Source organism: Equus asinus, chromosome 11 (assembly GCF_041296235.1).
Source record: "Equus asinus isolate D_3611 breed Donkey chromosome 11, EquAss-T2T_v2, whole genome shotgun sequence".
NCBI lineage: Eukaryota > Metazoa > Chordata > Mammalia > Perissodactyla > Equidae > Equus > Equus asinus.
The window spans coordinates 9555989-9574546 of NC_091800.1; the positions used below are offsets into that span (position 1 = coordinate 9555989).

Sequence of the window (18558 nt, forward strand, 5' to 3'; positions counted from 1 at the left end):
ATGCTTGGAGAGCAAAGGAGTGAGGCTAAGGAAGACAGCCGAGCCGAAGAGCGGCAGACTGAGAAACAGACCGTGTGCAGGCAACTGCCACCCTATGCGGTCTGTCCGCAGCCGGTGCAGTGAGAGTCCCTCGCGTCGCACGTGGATTAGTCTGAGTGGGATTATGGTCCTTGCACACGAAAGATTCCTTGATGAAGACATTCATGTCAAACTTTTAAGGTTTCACACAGTGCTTTCATGGTTATGTTCATTTAACTGACTATATTAATACTAAGATGGCTCCTAGTATATGCAAGTCACCTCACTACTGAGGGTCCAAAGATTATGATCCAGTCTCTGCCCTTATGAAGATTAAATCAAGATTGGGGAAACAGGAAATTGTATGTCTGAATGGTTAAAAGTAACCCAACACAGTCAAGGACTGTCTACTCAGTGCTACAGAGAGAAAGGGCTACAAAAGTTCAAAGGCAGGAGAGACGCATGGGGGTGGCAGCAGTCAGGGAAGGCTCATCTAGAGGCAGTCAGACTTGATCTGGGCTGAGAATTGTGCCCAGGGGAGGAAGCGGTATGGAGGGGCCTGAGCCCAGGGACCCCACTGCCTACCTCAGTGCTATTACCTGAATTGCAGGAATAATAGCAAGAGGAATAATAATGCTCTGCAATTACCAGTCTTGCAAACTCAAACCTAGGAAGTCTCAGAGGTTTAGGGAGATGAGGCTGGCGAACGTAAAGGTAGGAAAACTCGTTGAGAGGCTGTTGCAGAAGTCTGGGCCCAGAGCAAAGAAAAGCTAGACAGAGACGGACAGCACAGGTGCAAAAGTCGGCCAGGCCCATGATGAGCAGAGGAAGGAAGAGGATCAGGGACTCTGATTTCACTGGTGTGAGTGGGGGCCTTAGGTGTCATCATTTTCAAAACCTTCTGGGTGACTCTAATGTGCAGCCAGGGCTGGGAACCATTGTTCTGCGTTTTCATGAGTGGGAGACAGAATTATACCCCTGTAGACAAGAAGAAAGTGGGAAGGAGGTATAGCCAGATAGAGATAGTGAGATTGTTTGACTTACGATGTTGAGTTTGAGGTGACTGCTTGATGTTAATGTAAAAAAAAAATCCACTTGTCATTTAGAAATGTGGGTCATTGGAAGAACAAATTGGGGAGTAAACTGCAGAGAGGAAAGAGGTGGAACAATGGATCTGTTCAAAGGAAAGAAAGAGAAAGAAGAAGAAAGGCACAGCCTGGATCCTATTAGCTGCTTTCCATGCAGAGTTGTTGGGAGAACTGAAAGTTGGTGGGAAACGTCCCTCACACAGGGGGTGGCACATAATAAATGGAACTATCAGTTAATATAATCTCATTCCCTCCAAAAATGACTCTAACAGGTGGGGATTAACAGTCGAGTTTAAAGGTGAGAAAAGAGATTCAAAGAACGTTATCCAAAGTCCTACAGTTAGTAAATTTAGAGTTAGGATCCAAAGTCAGGTGACTGAGGCTCAAAGACCAGCTCTCCCACTACAGTACATCATAGCAGAGGGCTGAACACGGAAACCTGGGCACCAAGCTAAGGAGGTGGGAAGAACAATTGGCCAAGGAGACGGGCAAAGTCAGGAAGGCAGGAGGAAAGCCATGGGTGTACCACATGGGGTCAGGAGGCCAAGAGAAGGGAGGATCTTGAAGAGATTCACCATGTACCCTCGCCATGTCCACGGTGCAGTGGGCGTGGGGAGGAGAAAGCCAGAGACAACACAAGGGAAACCATTTAAGACTTTTGGAGTTGTAGGAGGGATGTGTGCGGACTCGTCCCCTGGAGAGGGCCTAGAGTGGCGAAGGAGAAAAGCAACAGGTGGATGCGTGTCCTAGACATGCGTCCCAGACACCCTCTCACAGTCCTCATGAGACCCTATGAGACAGGCGCTATTATCATCATTTCCACTTGACAGGTGAGGCTCAGGAGTGAGTACCACGTGAGGATTCCAGTTCAGGACGATGAAGGCCAGGCTTCTTTTCAAAACTGCACTCTTCTGCAGGGACCTGTTCATCACCTTCAAACAAGGCCTTGCTTAATGACTTGGAATAACGCAAGACATGAAAATTACATACCTGGTGGAAGGTCACACAATCCATCCTGTCGTTGTTATCCTCATCCAAGGACATCCTTTAAACACGTGGTCCTCATAAATCAAGATACCCATATCCATTCAGGCCTCTAAACAGTGCTTCCCAAATCTTAATGTGTGTCAAATCACCCAGAGATCTCTGATTCAAGTAGTTAGAGGTTCTGATTTCTAGTGATGCTGCTGGTCCACAGTCCACACTTTGAGCAGCAAGGCCTTAGGGCAGTGGTTCCCAAACTTTTCTGCACATTGGAATCACCTGGAGAGTTTCCAAAACTACTGATACCTGTTTCCCACCGCTAGGGAATTGTGATTTAATTGGCCTGGGGTATGCTCTGGGCTTGGAATTTTTAGAAGATCCCCATGTGATGTAAAGTGCAGGCAAGTTTAGGAGCACTGTCCTCCTGAGGCTTGCAGAGGCAGCCTGTAGAAAGCATGCAAGGAAATGAATCGATAAAGATGACGAACCGATAATGCGGTAAGAATACAATAGCTTAAACTATGCAAGGTCAGTACTTTGAAGAGGGTAGTGGCAGTTGGGAAACACGTCACACTCAAGCAGCGCCTAGGAATCTGTCGTGCCTCTGAGGCACGAGCGCCTGTTGCTGGGAAGACGAAGCCCTCGGCTCCCTCTCGTTCACAGCACCCACTCCTCACCCGTAGCGGGCGGGGCGCGGGCCGGCGCAGGCCTTCCTGGAGCATGCGCGAACGCGCCGCCGGCGTGGGCGGGGCCTGCTGTCCGCGCGCAGGCGCACCACTCCCGCCCGCAGGCCCGCGCCCCCGGAAGTGCGGCGGAGTCACGCGCGCGGTCAGCCCGGGGGGTTGGCGCCGGGCTGGGCGTCGGCCGCGCGCAGCCGCTTGGCGCACGTGGCTGCGCACCAGGCCCCCAGCGCCCTGGAGCCGCCGGCCTCGGTTGCCGAGGCGGTGTCATCCCTGACCATCGTCGACGCGTTCACCGCGGCCGGCGAGAGCTCCGCGGCGGCGGCCCCCGCGTTCCCCAGGAGGTTCATCTGCTCCTTCCCCGACTGCAGCGCCAGTTACAACAAGGCCTGGAAGCTCGACGCGCACCTGTGCAAACACACGGGGGAGGTAACGAGGCCGCAGAGGGGCGTGGCGGCCAGGCCCAGGGACGAGGGACGCTGTGGCCGGCCCGGTGGGCGCTGCCCAAGCGGCCTGGCGACAGCGCGTGGGTGCGCAGGGCCGGCTGTGCAGAATGTGTTCAGCTTTGGCACCTTGGCCCGCGGAAGCGAACCAGCTGTGCCTTAGGTTAGGGAAGGAACATGAACAGGTAGACCAGAAGTTCTAGGACCGAGCTCTCCGCGCTGTGGGCTTATTAAGAACCCCCCACCCCCTTTGATCTTGAGTCTTGGCCAGTCACCACCTCCCCATCATCTGTAAATACGTGCATGGTTGGAAACCGCCCCCACAACAGACACCTGTCTTAAGCACCGGCCTCCGGGAACTGGAATGGGAGATGACTCCTAAGTACTGGAGGTTTTGCAAGCAGCGTGCGTTTATTCTTTCCTAATTCAGTACCATCCCAGCACTGGAGAGAGCGAGCAGTGAACAGGGAAGGCTTCTGCTGTCTCCAGCCTCTCGCTTTAAGGGGAACAAACGAACGAATAAGTAGGACTGAGTCGCAGTAAGGCGAGGGCTGTGGCGACTGGTCAGGAACGGCGTTTCTTGACTGGAATGACAAGGGAAGGATCCAGCCATGCAACATTTGAGGGACAAACAGTCTGGGCGGAGAGAGCTGCGGATGGAGCCTGTGGTCCTGGGGTGGAGGGCAGGCCCGTGTCATGGGCTGGGGGACCACAGGGCAGGAGGCCTGAGAAGCAGGCCTAGAGGGGTCATTTGTAGGCCAGGGTACACAAGAGTTTGGGTTTCATTTTGAGGGCAATAGGAAGCCTTTGGAAGATGGCAGGTGAGGAAAGGGAGGCTCATGGAGGCTGAGGAATCTGCCCAGTTTCCCAGATTTGGCAGAGCCTGGCTTTGTGCCGCCTCGGCTGAAGGCCTTAGTTCTTAAACCAGGGCCCCGCAGTCCCTGCCTTTGCTTCTCGCACCTGCCTCACTTTCAGGCCACTCCTCCCTGTGTCTTCATGGTTCCCATCCTCCTTGCCCTCTGCAGCCTTTCAAGGCTGACCATTTACTCCTTGGGACCTTTTCCTCTTTCTCTTCCACCCTTTTCGTTGGCTTCTCTTCTGCCCTCTGCTTTGTCCACCCCGCCCGGTCCTCTCTTGGTGGTCTACCCCGGGGCCTGGCTTCACTCGTAACATCCATCATGCTCTGCCTCCGTGTCCTTCCTCTTGCCCATTCTCTCCTCCACACTTTGGGCTCTGTAACCAGTGTTCAAATTAGAGCTCACCTTTCCTTTTAGACTTGTGTGCTGTATTTTGGATATTGGCATTACCAGCTTCCTTCATACAGGCTGGAAAACGTGGAGTCATCTTTGTTGTCCCAAATCTCACACGTTAATTTGACAAATATTTATTGAGCCTACTCCATGGCGAGCTGTGAAAAGTTCTGTGGATCTGCTCTGGTCATGCACCTCGTCTGTCTTCCTGTCCACTTGCTTGGCTACTAGTACTTGCATCTGAGGCCTTGGTACCTCCCTCCTGGACTGTTGTGGTGGTATGTTTTCCATAGTTAAATAAACACAACTGCTTATTTGAGGGGTGTGTTTTGGCTTTTCCTATAGGTTCAGAATGGAGTCCCCTGCTGCCGACTCCTGGCTCCCAGGTGTGGTTGTGATTAGGGCTGTGAGCTGTTTTCCCAGGCACCTGTGAGCTCTTTCAGATGTGAAACATTGTCGTGTAGCTGTGCCAGGCATTCTTTTAGCACAGATGCTGGGCTTGTCCAGGATGAGACAGAACTTGCACGTTCCTCTGCTCTAGCCTTTGAATAGATGAAAACAGGCCGCGGTGGAGATCTGTGCAGACAGGTCATGCTAGTGGCAGACAAGCCATCTTTAAGGGAGTTGCTGCTGCAGTCTCAGGTCAGGAGCAGGTGAACAGTGCTGTACGGTCACTGTGAAGGCTGTCTGCTTATTTCATATGCTATTCATAGAACAAAATCTGCTGCGGTGGCTTTGTGAGAAGTTGTGGCATTTGTGTTGTGTAACTTCACGCAGGAAAGTGTTGCCTGGGCATGGTGTAGCAGGTGCTGCATGCTTCGTGAGTAGAAACCGTCTTTGGAGACAGTCTGTGGCTTTGCCTACTAGACATTTTAGGCCTGAAAATAATACCAGAGCTACTAACTAGGGCAGAATTGATGTGCTTTTTTTCTTTCTTTCCTGCCTGCTAGAGACCATTTGTCTGTGACCATGAAGGGTGTGGCAAAGCCTTTGTCAGGGACTACCATCTGAGCCGCCACATCCTGATTCACACTGGAGAAAAGCCATTTGTGTAAGTAGTCAACTGTTTAAGGCCTTCGAAGCGGTTGTGTTTGGCAAATAGACCTGGTGAGAATGTTGATTGTTCACCCACGAGGTCAAGAACGTTAAGCTTCTTTGCTTTGCATCTGCTGATGTAAGAGGAGACTAAGTTTTGAATGTGTGGAAGAGAGGGGTTTTGTGGGTCATGTGTGTGATAATTTCAGGAGTGAGTAAATCTGAAGTTCTCTTGAGTTCCCATCCTCTCATCTCCCTGCAAAATGTATACTAGATGGGAAAGCAGCCCTGAAAAACACATAGTTCAGACTAGATGGAAAATGGTTCCCTGGCGTATTCTTGGCTCCGCGTTGTCAGGGTCTTCGTAAACTGACAGGTGCTGGGATAAGAGAGAAGCATGAAGTAGAGCTTTTAATGGTTTATCTTGTATTTCTTCAAATTAGGCCTCTGTACCTCTGTCATACCAGTTTTAATTTTATTCTTCTTGGAGTTACTGAGTATTTCTGAGAGGATAGAGGTATAGCTTTTCTTTTAAAGCTATGGATTTCAGGGGGCCAGCCCCCTGGCCGAGTGGTTAAGTCCATGCGCTCCGCTTCAGCAGCCCAGGGTTTCATCAGTTCAGATCCTGGGCACGGACCTAGCACCGCTCATCAAGCCATGCTGAGGCGGCGTCCCACATAGCACAACCAGAAGGACCTACAACTCGAATACACAGTACATAGAGCACAACTATGTACTGGGGGGCTTTGGGGAGAAGAAGAGAAGAAAGAAAAAAGGTTGGCAACAAATGTTAGCACAAGTGCCAGTCTTAAAAAAAAGAAAAAAAAAGCAGTGGCTTCAAATTTAGGGGGCATCAGAATCACCTGGAAAGCTTCTTAGAACAGTGCTGGCCCACCACAGAGTTTCTGGTTCAGGAGGTCTGGGGTGGGGCCTGAGAATTTGCATTTCTAGCACATTCCCAGGTGCTGGTGAAAATGTTCCATGAAAACAGTTAGTTTTCACTGAAAAAAACAAAATAAATGTAATAGCTGTCCAGAGCTGTATGCGGGAGACTGTGTCAGAAAACAGCTGTGTGGCAGGTTTTGCAGATGCTGGAATTTGGTAGCATAGTTTTGTTCCATGAGACAATTCCTTGAGCAGTAAGCTTTTTAACGGCCTGAGTTGATTTCTTTTAGTTTTAAGAGGATGATGGATGTGAAGTGTCTCCTGTCTCCCTAAGGTCCAGGCAGTGTGAGGAAGGTGGGTTCTCGACACAGGATTGCCTTCACTGTGGTTTGCCGCATGGAGAGCCATCTCCTCTCTGGCTGAGCACGTGTGGCCCGCGGGAGTGGGGCAGAGTCCCGAGGATGGCCGTGTCTTCACTTCAGTCCCAGTTCAAGCACCCAGTGTGTTGTCAAAATAAATGACCCTGAGGGAAGCTTCATTTATTTCAAAATTCAGTTCAACTAGATTAGCAAGGAGTAAGCGTGGTCTGGAAAATAGGGCTGGAGGTTTCGCTTTGGGGAGTTTATTCTACAGCTAGACTTGTGCCTGAATTAAATGTCTGTACCAGGTTCTGTGCACCACGACCTGTAGAAGTAGAAGAGGGCTACCTTTTTGTGTGTGAAAAGGAGGGGAGGGGGAGACAGGATGAACCTGTATTTATATTTTCTTCTATTTGTGTAAAGAAACCCTGAAAGTTACATAACAGAACTGAAAATGTTGTCACCTGTCTTGGGAGTGGTGGGGAGGGCTGGGTGGGACGGGGCAGATGTGGAAGGAGACGTGGCTGTGTCCCTTTTTATGCTTTTTGGTTTCTGAGCTGAGTAGCTGTACGCTATTTAAAAAACAGAATCTCAAAGAAAGCATGGGTCTGGGTGCAGATGCACTGGATGGATTAGAAAGGCGATGGTTATTCGCGCTGGAACCGGACAAGCGTGTGGTAATCTCCTCCGGCTCGCTCGCTCGCCCAGACCTCTCCCTTTAGCTCTGGATCTCCGTTGTCCAGCTGCTTGCTGGACAGTATCACATGGTTGCCTCTCTGGCTTCTTAAATTCCACGTGGCCGAAACCCCTCACCGTCCAACCTGGGCTCCGCTTTCCCTGTGGTCCTCTCCTCCCTTGTTCTTGTCAGGTGGCGTTGCTGTCATCCAGTGACCCACAGTGAAGAAGAGCAGCTCCCGTGGATGCCTCATTCTTCTTTCCCACCCTCTACAGCAAACAGGTCACCAGGTGTTGCTACTTACCCCTCAGATCCCTCTCCCCTGCTCCAGCTGCCACTGTCTCAGTCAGGCGCTGCCCTCCTCCGTGAGGAATGGAAGTGTTTTCTCTGCCCCCCCGACTGGCGCTCTCCCTCAGTACCCTCCAGGGGGCTTCCGTCCCTAAAACCCCGCAGTGCTTGTAAGCACCGCTTACACAACAAAGTCCGGGTTCTTAGGACGTCACAGAGATGACCTTTGTGATTTGAGCTTTCTGTGCTCTTGCCCCATTTGCTTGACACTCACACATGGAATTGTGGTCCAGCCATGCTTAACTGAGCAGCAGCCCCCCGCACCCCCGACTTTGCCAGGGTCTTTCATGTCCTGTGCCTGCTGTTTGGTTCCTGTCAGGACTTTTCCTGGCCCTGTCCTCCTGCCCCACGCTTGGGTTAGATGGCTGTGTCAGGATTAAAGTCAAGAGTGACAGAAAACCCAGCACGATGGAGGCTTAAACAAGAGAGTCTCTTTCTCTTGCGTACGTGAAACGCAGAAGTGAGAGGTAGATGGTCAAGGGGTGCTGCACAGTCCTCAGGCCCCGGGCTCCTTCTAACCCGTCTCTGCCATCCTCATCTTGGGGCTTTAGCATCGTGGTCCGGGATGCCTGGTGGAGCTCTGGTTGTTGCATAAGCATTCCAGCCACCAGAATGGAGGAAGGGGGCAAAAGAAGTATGCCCCCTTTTTAGACACTGGGGGGGTGGTGATCAGGATGAACCAGAAACTTAGCCTTGTGGCCACCCCTAATTGGAAAAAGCTCTATTTCTGTTGGCTGTGTATCCAGCTAAAACTCTGAGTTCTGTTCCTGAGGTCAAAAACAACACCTGCTGGCACTTGTAGCGATCTCTGCCACAGTGCTCCTCTCGTGGGCTTCCAGGGGCCTCTGGCAGGTCTCTCACTGTCACTGTGCAGCTCTGTCCTTCTGCCTGTCCCTGAGGATAGCACAGTGCCTAATAGGAGTATTCAGTGAATGGCAGCTGAGATCAGGGCTTGTAAGGAAGTCCTGCTTCATCCATCAGGCTTATGAAAACTCATCACAAAAAGAGCACATATTTAAAAAAAACACAGGGCTGGCCCTGTGGCCGAGTGGTTAAGTTCGTGTGCTCCGCTGCAGCGGCCCAGGGTTTCGCCAGTCCGGATCCTGGCATGGACATGGCACCACTCATCAGGCCACATTGAGGCGGCATCCCATATGCTACAACTAGAAGGACCTACAACTAAGATATACAGCTATGTGCCGAGGGGATTTGGGGAGATAAAGCAGAAAAAAATAAATAAATAAAAATTAAAAAAATAAAAACACAGTGTCACAAAGAATTTACATAATTTTTTGAGGCCAAGATACAGAAACGCTCCTTAAGGGGAACTAGAATGGCTTGGTGACGTGCCAGAGGCATCATGGTTTATGGTTCTGTTCTCAATATCTGTTGTTACCTCTAATGATGAGCTGAAACTAGTTTTTTTGAGGTCTTTTGGAAATGCAGGTTATAGTGACATTTCAAGCAAAATTAAGGTTATCAGATTCCAAACTGAGAACTTACTTAAATACGCTTGAAGCTTAAGCAAGCTTTGGTTTTTGGGCCCTGGCGTTTCTCCTCTTCCCCCTGCCCGGTGTGGAGGGGAGGTCTGCCGCAGTGTGCTTGATTTCAGAAGCCTAACGTGAAAATGCACCTCGTCACGTGATAACCACATCAGAGTTAAGAGGCCTCCATGGTATGGCTTCACACTTTGGAATGTGTTAAAGACTATTTTATACTGTACTTTGAAATAATTAGCTTTCATAAAGTAGGAGGATATACACATCTTAAAACGCTTCTTCCCTTGGTTTACTGCTTTGATTTTATATACTTTCTTACAGTTGTGCAGCTAGTGGCTGTGATCAAAAATTCAACACAAAGTCAAACTTGAGGAAACATTTTGAACGCAAACATGAAAATCAGCAGAAGCAGTATGTAGTAAGTATGAATGATTTTATATGCTTAAATTCTATTTGTATGCTATCGCCTATGTTTCTAAGATTTTCATCATCCAAATTTTGTCAGTGACACTAGGTATCATAATAATGGTTTATTTTGAAACCATTTTTTTTGCTAACTCAGGTACGTTATCGGCAGGCTACCTCCAATGAAACATTTTTGCTCTTTCAAATGTGTTTCTCTTTAAAGCTTCCTGACAGAGTTTTATAGTAACTAAACGGTGAAAGTAGCAACTATGTAACATCCACAATATTTTTATCCTGAAAGGATTCTGTTAGGAACTGTCTTTGATTTTTCTCAAGACTAACACACCTCTACCAAACAGTGCAGTTTTGAAGGTTGTGAGAAGACCTTTAGGAAGCATCAGCAGCTGAAAATCCATCAGTGCCAGCACACCAACGAACCGCTGTTTAAGTAGGTATTTTACGTGGGGGAAAATCGCTTACATTTCAGGTGAGAATCAGATCGAAAAGCAAAGGTTGGATACAAATGTTCTGAAGCAGTTTCTTAATCAACATTTTTCTTTTAACATGTACAGTATATACCCATTTACATATTGGGGCATTTTAAAAGTTTAATTTTGCTTTTGTTTCTCTAAAAGAAATATTTAATGTTTCAGAATAATTTGTGAGATTAGTATAATTGTGGTTAAGCTTGAAGGGAGGGCTAAGAAGTGACTTGACTGTTTAGAGCATGTTCAATGATAGGAAATGTCATTATGAAGACACTGAGTATTCCTTTCCTACAGAACAAAAGTGAGTGAGCTTAGCCTGCATTAGAGAGGGTTTCGTGGGGAACATGAAAGGGCAACTGGACATGCTGGAACAGACTTGCCAAGGGCATCGAGGAGCCTGACTGCCTGCTCGAAGGTCGTCTTGAAGAGTGCTGGGTGGCTGGCCAGGGCCGCCTCCTGCTACACAGGACGCCTCGCCCTGGGAGTTGCTGCAGGGCCTGCGCCTGGCCTTGCTTGCAGGTCTGCCACTTCTGCTTGTCTGCTGACGCCTAACACAGCAGTGGCGTGTGCTCTCTATTGCTCACAGAGGCGGCTGCACCTGCTGCTGTGCTTTTCATGCTGTCCCAGAGCAGCAGCATTAGAAAAACTAGACACAGACGATTCAGGGTGGCTTAGTGGTTTAGCTAAGCCATCTATTTTTAGCCATGAAAACAGTCTATTTTTAGAAGTCTAAAGATGAAAACATGGTTATCACTTATGTTAATAAGTTATTTATTAACATAAATTGCTTATGTTAATTTGATCACATAAGCAAAAAAAGTAATGACCTTTTTCTCTCAGCTTGTTTTGCCCCAAGGTTGGTCAAGTAAGTTGAATTTCACGTCTGATCAGGTCTAAATTTTAAATCTCCTTTTTTTGACTGGTTTGCTTGTGGGAGAAAAGGACAGAGTAATGTTTATCGCGAGTGGAGTTCCCCGTGACAGTGGACGGGCTAATTCTCCACCTGTTCTTAACCCAGGTGTACCCGTGAAGGATGTGGAAAGCACTTCGCTTCTCCCAGCGGGCTCAAACGGCACGGGAAGGTCCATGAGGGTACGTATGGACCTGCTTTGTGACGCTCACTCTCAGCGAGACACCAGCATGGGGTGTATTTGGTTCTTCGACCCGCTCGGTGCCTTCTGCCCTAGTCCGTGGTCATACTGAGAAACTCGGAACTATGCAGGCAGGGGCACCGCTCTGCTTATTCGGGTTTATACTCTTTTTTTTTTTTTTCAAAGATTTTATTTTTTTCCCTTTTTCTCCCCAAAGCCCCCCTGGTACATAGTTGTATATTCTTCGTTGTGTGTCCTTCTAGTTGTGGCACGTGGGACGCTGCCTCAGCGTGGTTCGATGAGCAGTGCCATGTCCGCACCCAGGATCCAAACCAACGGAACACTGGGCCGCCTGCAGTGGAGCGCGCAAACTTAACCACTCGGCCATGGGGCCGGCCCCGGGTTTACACTCTTGAGCAGACAGGCACTGTTTGCTGTCGCTTCTTCCCCTATCTGTTGTTGTCGTTCAGAGTTAACGTTCTGTTGTTTACAGCGAGTGCCTGGCTGTGCTTTATACTTAGGAATGTGTTGGTTCTCCAGCCAAGGTTTTGCTTTTTCACACTTGTTTCTAACCTCTTCTCTTTACCACCTGGGCCGTTCTTTTCCTTGTTGGCCTTCGAAGGGCTTGGATAAGAGTTTGAGGTTTTCACAGTAATCAGATTGCAACTTTTTTCAAAAAGACTTCATTAAACTAACTACTTGAATCTATTATCTGTTTCCATGAGGGATTTTTGATAATTCCAATTTCCAAATCCCTAGGATTTCTGAGATTTTTTTATTATTATTTAACAAGAGATTAGTAGCTGAGAGTGAGGAGCAGCCTCACTCTTTTTAGTTTCTAACTGGTATTTAGTTAGGTGAAACTCAGGTTGGCTGTCACACTGATTAATCCAACTCTGGTGCTTTGCACAGTGCCTGTTTGTGTGGAGTGTTTTTTCCTGGGTTCTTCTGGTTTTTTCTTCATAAGCTGTACCCTGCTGCTTTTTTGCAGCAGGACTCTTACTGGATGGTAGGACTTGAGGGAGCCAGGGGGTGGGCACATAACTACTGAGATAGAGTGTTGGTGGTTTGCCAGGGACAAAGGACCATGTAACTCTTTTTCTGAGGAAAGAAAGAGCAAGCAGAAAGCAGAGCAGGGAGAGGGGCTGTGAGCATGAGCCATGGAGCGGGGCGTCAGAGCAGCTGGGGGTGCGTGTGCAGGATGCCCCCTGACAGAAGAGCCAGAAGGGGAGGGCACCTTCCTGTGCAGTCTGTGAAAGTAAAAGCCTGTAGGAAGTACCTTCATGCAAGTGTTTGGTTTTACTGTAAAGTAAGCTTTTCTGAGATTTTATTCCCACCTCTTGAGACTAACAGAATACTCTTGGGAAGTAGGTGAAAAATTATAGAGGCATGTAAGTTTCCTTTCTAATAACCATTGATGTTTACACTGAATATTCACAAAAGGCAATGCAACAATTTTTTTTAATAGGTTATATATGTCAAAAAGAATGTTCCTTTGTGGCAAAAACATGGACAGACCTTCTGAAACATGTGAGAGAAGCCCATCAAGGTAAGGCAGTTGTGAATGGGATGGTGTCACTATTTGTCCCTAGAGAACTGAGGTCATGCTTTTAAAGAGTGAAATATTAAAAATGTGCTCTAAAATAATTGTTGCTATAGTATGTCTTGTGAAATGCTGGGTACCTCAGCTGTCTGACACGTGAGCAGAGATCTGTGGTCCCAGGGTCAGAAGAGCCGTGCCGGGTCCCATCTGCTGTGGACACCAGGCGTTCTTAAAGGCTCTGGCAAGTGAGGAGTCTCAGTCGGTGCTGGTGTTCTGAGGGACAGTCTGGGAAAAGTGCCTGTGGACTGGACCACAAGGAGCGAGGCGGGTCTGTTTAATTCTCTCTCCTTGTCCACAGCCACCTGCTCCTTAGCAATGGAACAGTGACTTTATGTAATATAAGAACTTGTGAAAATTGAGACCAACTGTCAAGCAATAAAAACTGGAGTTAGTTTGCTCTGAAATTTCTGATTTATGATAATCACAAGGTTTTTGGCACCAAATACATTACTTATACACTCAATATTAATTTTTTCTATATGGTAATACCTGGAGAGAGTGGCTAAATTTGTTTTTCTACTCCACCAGAGGAGATAAGATGTGAAGTATGCCAGAAAACATTTAAACGCAAAGATTATCTGAAGCAACATATGAAAACTCATGCCCCAGAGAGGGATGTGTGTCGATGTCCAAGAGAAGGCTGTGATAGAACCTACACAACTGTGTTTAATCTCCAGAGCCATATTCTCTCTTTTCATGAGGAAAGGCGCCCGTTTACATGTGAACATGCTGGCTGTGGCAAGACGTTTGCAATGAAGGTGAGCACTCACCCTCACAGGTGCCGTCCTTTAGGTCTGTGGCTTTCCAGCTGGGTGTCTAGGAGCCCTGGATTCCAGGATGGTGGCCCAGGGCCTGCACATGGGGAAGGCTGGGGGAGCATGGCTCTCGACCGGTCGTCCACTCTGCTTTAGCAGGAGTGGTTCTTAGCTCAAGCCTGCAAAACCACCAGATTGACCTATGCCAGTGGTTCTCAAAGCGTGGCCCTGCACCAGGAGCATCAGCATCACCTAGGAACTTGCTAGAGAGCATATCCGCAGGCCCCACTCTAGACCTGCTGAGTCAGACACTATGGGGGTGGGGCCCAGTAATTTGTTTTAACAAACCCTCCAGGTGATTCTTCTATAGGCTAATTTGAGAACCAGTGGCCTGTGGTACCACATGCTTTTTATTAGAGTCTGCTGATATTTTGGATGTCCTTTTAGACTGCCATCATTAAGGACTGAGAAGGGAAGGGGGCAGCAAGGACACGAGGGACCATACAACTCCGGGGATTTGGTCTAGATCTTGGTGTGATTCGAATTGGTAAGAACATGACGCTAAGTGGAGGGACCCGTGCAGTTTCGCAGACTCTCACTCGAGTTGGTGCTCCTACAAGCGCTTACCATGGATTATAATAAAGGCTGAGGAGAGAGATGCTGGCTCAGCAGAGGTCCAAACCGTTGGAAAATAACTTCAGCATTATCATCAAGCACAGCAAGACTTTGTCAGAATTTCCACTGGTTTTGGGGAATGCTGTTGATAACATTCAGTTAAAAGAACCTCCTTTAGCTTGGAATAGTTATTCAGAACTCGCTCCCCATGCCCCCTTTCTTATGCCAGAACTAAGAAGCCGTGGGTAGTTGAGACTGGATGAATTCCTAAGCTGGGTCCTGGGAGAGGTGGGGATCGAGGTCCACGATTTGAGGAATTCTACTCTGGTGGGGGAATCTTTTTAGGTAGAGGTCAGATCCCTCAACAGAACATAACAGAAGTCTGACAGTTTAAGTAACTCACGGAGTTTCATTTTAATAGACACCAAATGGCAATGTCTTTATAACTTTTTGTCTTTCCTTCATTGTAGCAAAGTCTCACTAGGCATGCCGTTGTGCATGACCCTGACAAGAAGAAAATGAAGCTCAAAGTAAGTTGAGACAACTTAGGCTTTCTGTTAACTTAAAAACATAGATTGCTTAAGCCAGATGCAGTCTACTTAGTATATTTTCAACTGCGTATTACTGTGTGCGTCTGCGCTACTACTGACAGTGGCCGTATGCACTTCACTTCCTCATAAAGGGATGCTGGGTACCTGTCAGGGCGCACACCTATTGGAAAGTCAGTTCACACAGGTTTGATTTTGAATTCTAACCATCTGTTTTCCTGTTTCCAAAGGTAAAACCTTCTCGTGAAAAGCGGAGTTTGGCCTCTCGTCTCAGTGGATATATCCCTCCTAAAAAGAAACAAGAACAAGGCGTCTCTCTGCCGACAAACGGAGAGTCACTGCGCTGCCCTCCAGACCAGGCGCCCCTGACCGCCGCAGTGCTCGCCCTCAGCCAGAGAGCAGCTTGCTTTGTTTAAAAGGACTACACATCAGCCAGCTCAGTTATTTTTTCTTGGCAGCACATTTTTCTTTATTAAAATTACTGATGCAGAACAGAACATCTAATTCTCTATTCTATTTTCTCTGTTCAGAGTGTCTCCTTTCTGGGTCCCTTGAGTTTCTCTATATGCATCCTCTTCCTTTTTGCTCAAATGACGAAGCACACACATTACAGCTTTTCCTCCTTTAACAGACTGTGGCCTGGATGAGAAGGTAGCTATTCCAGGCATAGTCTGGAGTATGTGATTAAATATCTCCTCCTAAAAAAGAGAAAAGAGCCAAAGATTAATTTAAAACCAATGTCTTTGAACAGGGCCTTTAAGGAGGCAAGTAAGGTTAAATGAAGTCATAAGGCTGGGGCCCTAATTTAATATGACTAGTGTCCTTATAAGAAGAGGGCGAGACACCAGGGATGTGTACCCACAGAGAAAAGGCCCCAGGAGGGAACAGGGAGAAGGCGGCCATCTGCCACCAGAGAAATCAAACCTGGGACACTTAGATCTTCAACTTCCAGCCTTCAGACTGTGAGACAATAAATTTCTGTTGCTCAAGCCAGAAAAAACCCCCAAAAAACAAAAAACCAATGTCTTTGACTCTTTCTGGTGTTAATGCTCTAATATCCATACAACAATCATTCTTGAATTGCTGCTACTTAAGTGATTAGCTTATCAAATCATACGTATGTGGTTAAGCTGATTGAAACCTATACAATAATCAGGCAGTTACACAAATTCCATGTAACTAAACTAACGCAGTAAAGGCGTGGTAGTTTTAAATCTCCACTCTCATGGCACTGAGGGGCTATGTTTGGGCCCAGACTACCCCCTCAAAAAAGTACTACAAAGCAGTGGGTTTGGGCCCTGGCAGAGTACTTCTCCTCATCCCCAAAATTTGTTAGCCCAGTGCAGTTCCCACCACTCACTCACACAGAATCACCTGGGGCGATGGGAAAACTGCAGACACCTGGTTCTAGAGACGCTGGGTCGGCTGCGCTGAGACCTAGGCCTACGTGATTCGAACGTGGAACCAGGCTTGAAGCCACTTAGACTAAAGCTGCCTTTCAGTTGCTGGTAAGTTATTGAAGTCTAAATGCATAATACATGTTCCCTAAACTTATCCTGGGATTATAAACTAATACACACTTTCCAGAAGACAACTTGACTAACACACACACAGTGCTCCTCAGAGGCATTTAAGAAAACGAAACAAACTTTAAAAAATGAATCTATACAGTTTATAGTTTTCCTATTTAAATGTTAGATATTCTACAATTTGTAAAATAGAATGGTATATAGCCCTTAAATTATGAAGTAGAATATTTCACATGGCAAAATATTTATGCTACAATGGAAAAAGCAATGTAGATACAGTAAGCTTGCCTTTTGAAAACAAACTGGAAGGCTACCAGCACCACTGGGTGGAATTACCAGATGATTTTCTTTGCCTTTACATTTTCCAGATTTTCTACAATTATATTTTTAGGTCAGAAAACAAAAAACACAAGCAGTTACTCATACCTGCTTTTACTTACTATTTTATTTTCTGGCTCTTCTGCATTCTTCCCTTTCTTTATAGTAATTTGAACTTTGTATTTTTTCTCAATCCATTGCTGAATCTGTTTACTCTTTGTGTCCAAATCATGTTGTCCAATGTTTGAAGAAAACGTTAGTTCCTTTGTCAGGGTCGGTCCTAGTTTGAAACAGTTAGACTTGGTGCCAGGACTATTTACTATCCACTGAACTTGATCACCCACACTTCATAAAATCTTAGCTTGCCACCGACGCCCTAATGGTCTTTTCATCTGATTTTAGTTTCACAGACGAGTAAACACTTTTTTAAACAGGAGAGACAGACATAAAGGTACTAATTTTTTACCTGACAAGTCTTTAAACATGAAATGCTTCCACTTAATGTTACTGTCATTTGAGGAAAGAACAACAAAAGAATAGTCCTTTATAAAAGGAGCAGATTTAGCTTTCTGATAAACTTAATTGTCCCTATTTTTCTTTCGGACGTGCATCAGCATCTGGGAAGTGCTCTTCATCTGACTCCTTTTGCGGTGCCCTCCTAGCTACAGTGGGGTCATCAGACTGCGGCAGACAAGGGGGAGCTCGCCAGGTCCTGCATTCACTCACTCTGCCTCTGGAAAGCCTGACTGTCAGGCAGTTATCTTAAAGGGAAGGGACAGACTACTCATTAAAGGCACTGGGACAATTGAGAGTTTTCATATGTGGGAAACCCATAGAAAAGTCTCCCAAGACAGACCAACTGACTAAACGTGAAAAAATACAACTTTAAAACAGAGGAAAAAGGATATGTTTGTGACCTCAGGCTAGGGGAATGATTTTCTTAACAAAAAGTTGATAATTTCCTATATCAAAAACACTACTAGGTAATTAAAAAAAAGGGCCAAAAAGTGAGAAATCTAACTGGGATAAGGTTTTGCATCATACAGAACAGAGAACTCTATAAATGAGGAAGAAAAGCCATGAAAGTAGAGAAAAAGGGCATATGGATAGGCCACTCAAGGGAGAGGAAACTCAAACGGTGACAGGAAATACCAGTTAGAACAGTAAGATATGGTTTCTTACCCATTGGCATGACAAAGATCACAGTCTGACAGTACCAAGTGTGGGTGAGCACACAGGGAAAGAAATTTTACATGCTACTGACATTCGCCCGATAGAATCTGGAGAACGCACAAGGAGACACTGACAGATATGCTCACTGTTCATAATCATGACAAACTGGAAACAAGCCCAATGTCCATGGAAATGGACTAACAAAACTATGGCATATTCCTATGATGAAATGTCATTTAGTAATTATAATAGCTATAGCTATTATATAAACACAGTTCTTGAAAACAACAGTGTGCCATTTATGATTTTCATGCATACAAAATCATCCTAAATACTGTTTATGAATATTTCTCTATGTAACTGGAGTTTAACACATGGACTGGATTGATACCCTGCGTGCATCAGAGTGAGCAGGGCAGGGAGGATGGAGCAGGAGAAGGGGGCACAGGGAACTTCAACTTTTCTGTAATGTTTTGTTTTATTTAAAAAGTCTGAAATATGACAATAACACTTGTCCATTTTGGATGGTGGGTAACAGGTGTTTACTATTATATTTTCTGGAGGCTTTTTAATTTCCAAAATAAATGTAATTTTTCTAAAAAAAGAGTTCTTTTATTAACAACTCCTTGCTTCCTTACAGCTCCTACTAGTTGGTCCTACTTCTGTATCAGAACAAAATAATACCTTTAACACGCGAGCCCTTCAACTCTCTGAACACGGCAATGTGGCTTCTCCAGGCTGTTCAACGTTTTTTTCTGTGACGTAGTT

The 18558-nt window shown here is 46.6% G+C and overlaps 2 protein-coding genes across 6 annotated transcripts in view; one reads left to right on the forward strand and one right to left on the reverse strand.

The window, feature by feature from the left end:
- On the forward strand, positions 1 to 15267 carry GTF3A (general transcription factor IIIA). Its single transcript, XM_014843809.3, has 10 exons — positions 1 to 99; positions 2774 to 3199; positions 5414 to 5514; positions 9587 to 9683; positions 10030 to 10118; positions 11177 to 11250; positions 12718 to 12798; positions 13381 to 13610; positions 14693 to 14752; positions 15001 to 15267. Exons 1-10 carry the CDS (start codon positions 1 to 3, stop codon positions 15184 to 15186), a joined length of 1443 nt encoding a protein of 480 aa, XP_014699295.3. The 3' UTR covers positions 15187 to 15267.
- The window catches only part of MTIF3 (mitochondrial translational initiation factor 3), a 15181-nt gene continuing 11834 nt past the window's right edge, over positions 15212 to 18558 (reverse strand). For all 5 annotated transcript variants that reach the window (XM_014843820.3, XM_014843818.3, XM_014843819.3 and 2 more), the window contains 2 exons: positions 16740 to 16897; positions 15212 to 15468 (listed from right to left, as the gene is read on the reverse strand). In XM_014843820.3, coding sequence (XP_014699306.1) covers positions 15271 to 15468; positions 16740 to 16897 — 356 coding nt within the window. In that variant the 3' untranslated portion in view covers positions 15212 to 15270. The remainder of the gene's footprint in view (positions 15469 to 16739; positions 16898 to 18558) is intronic.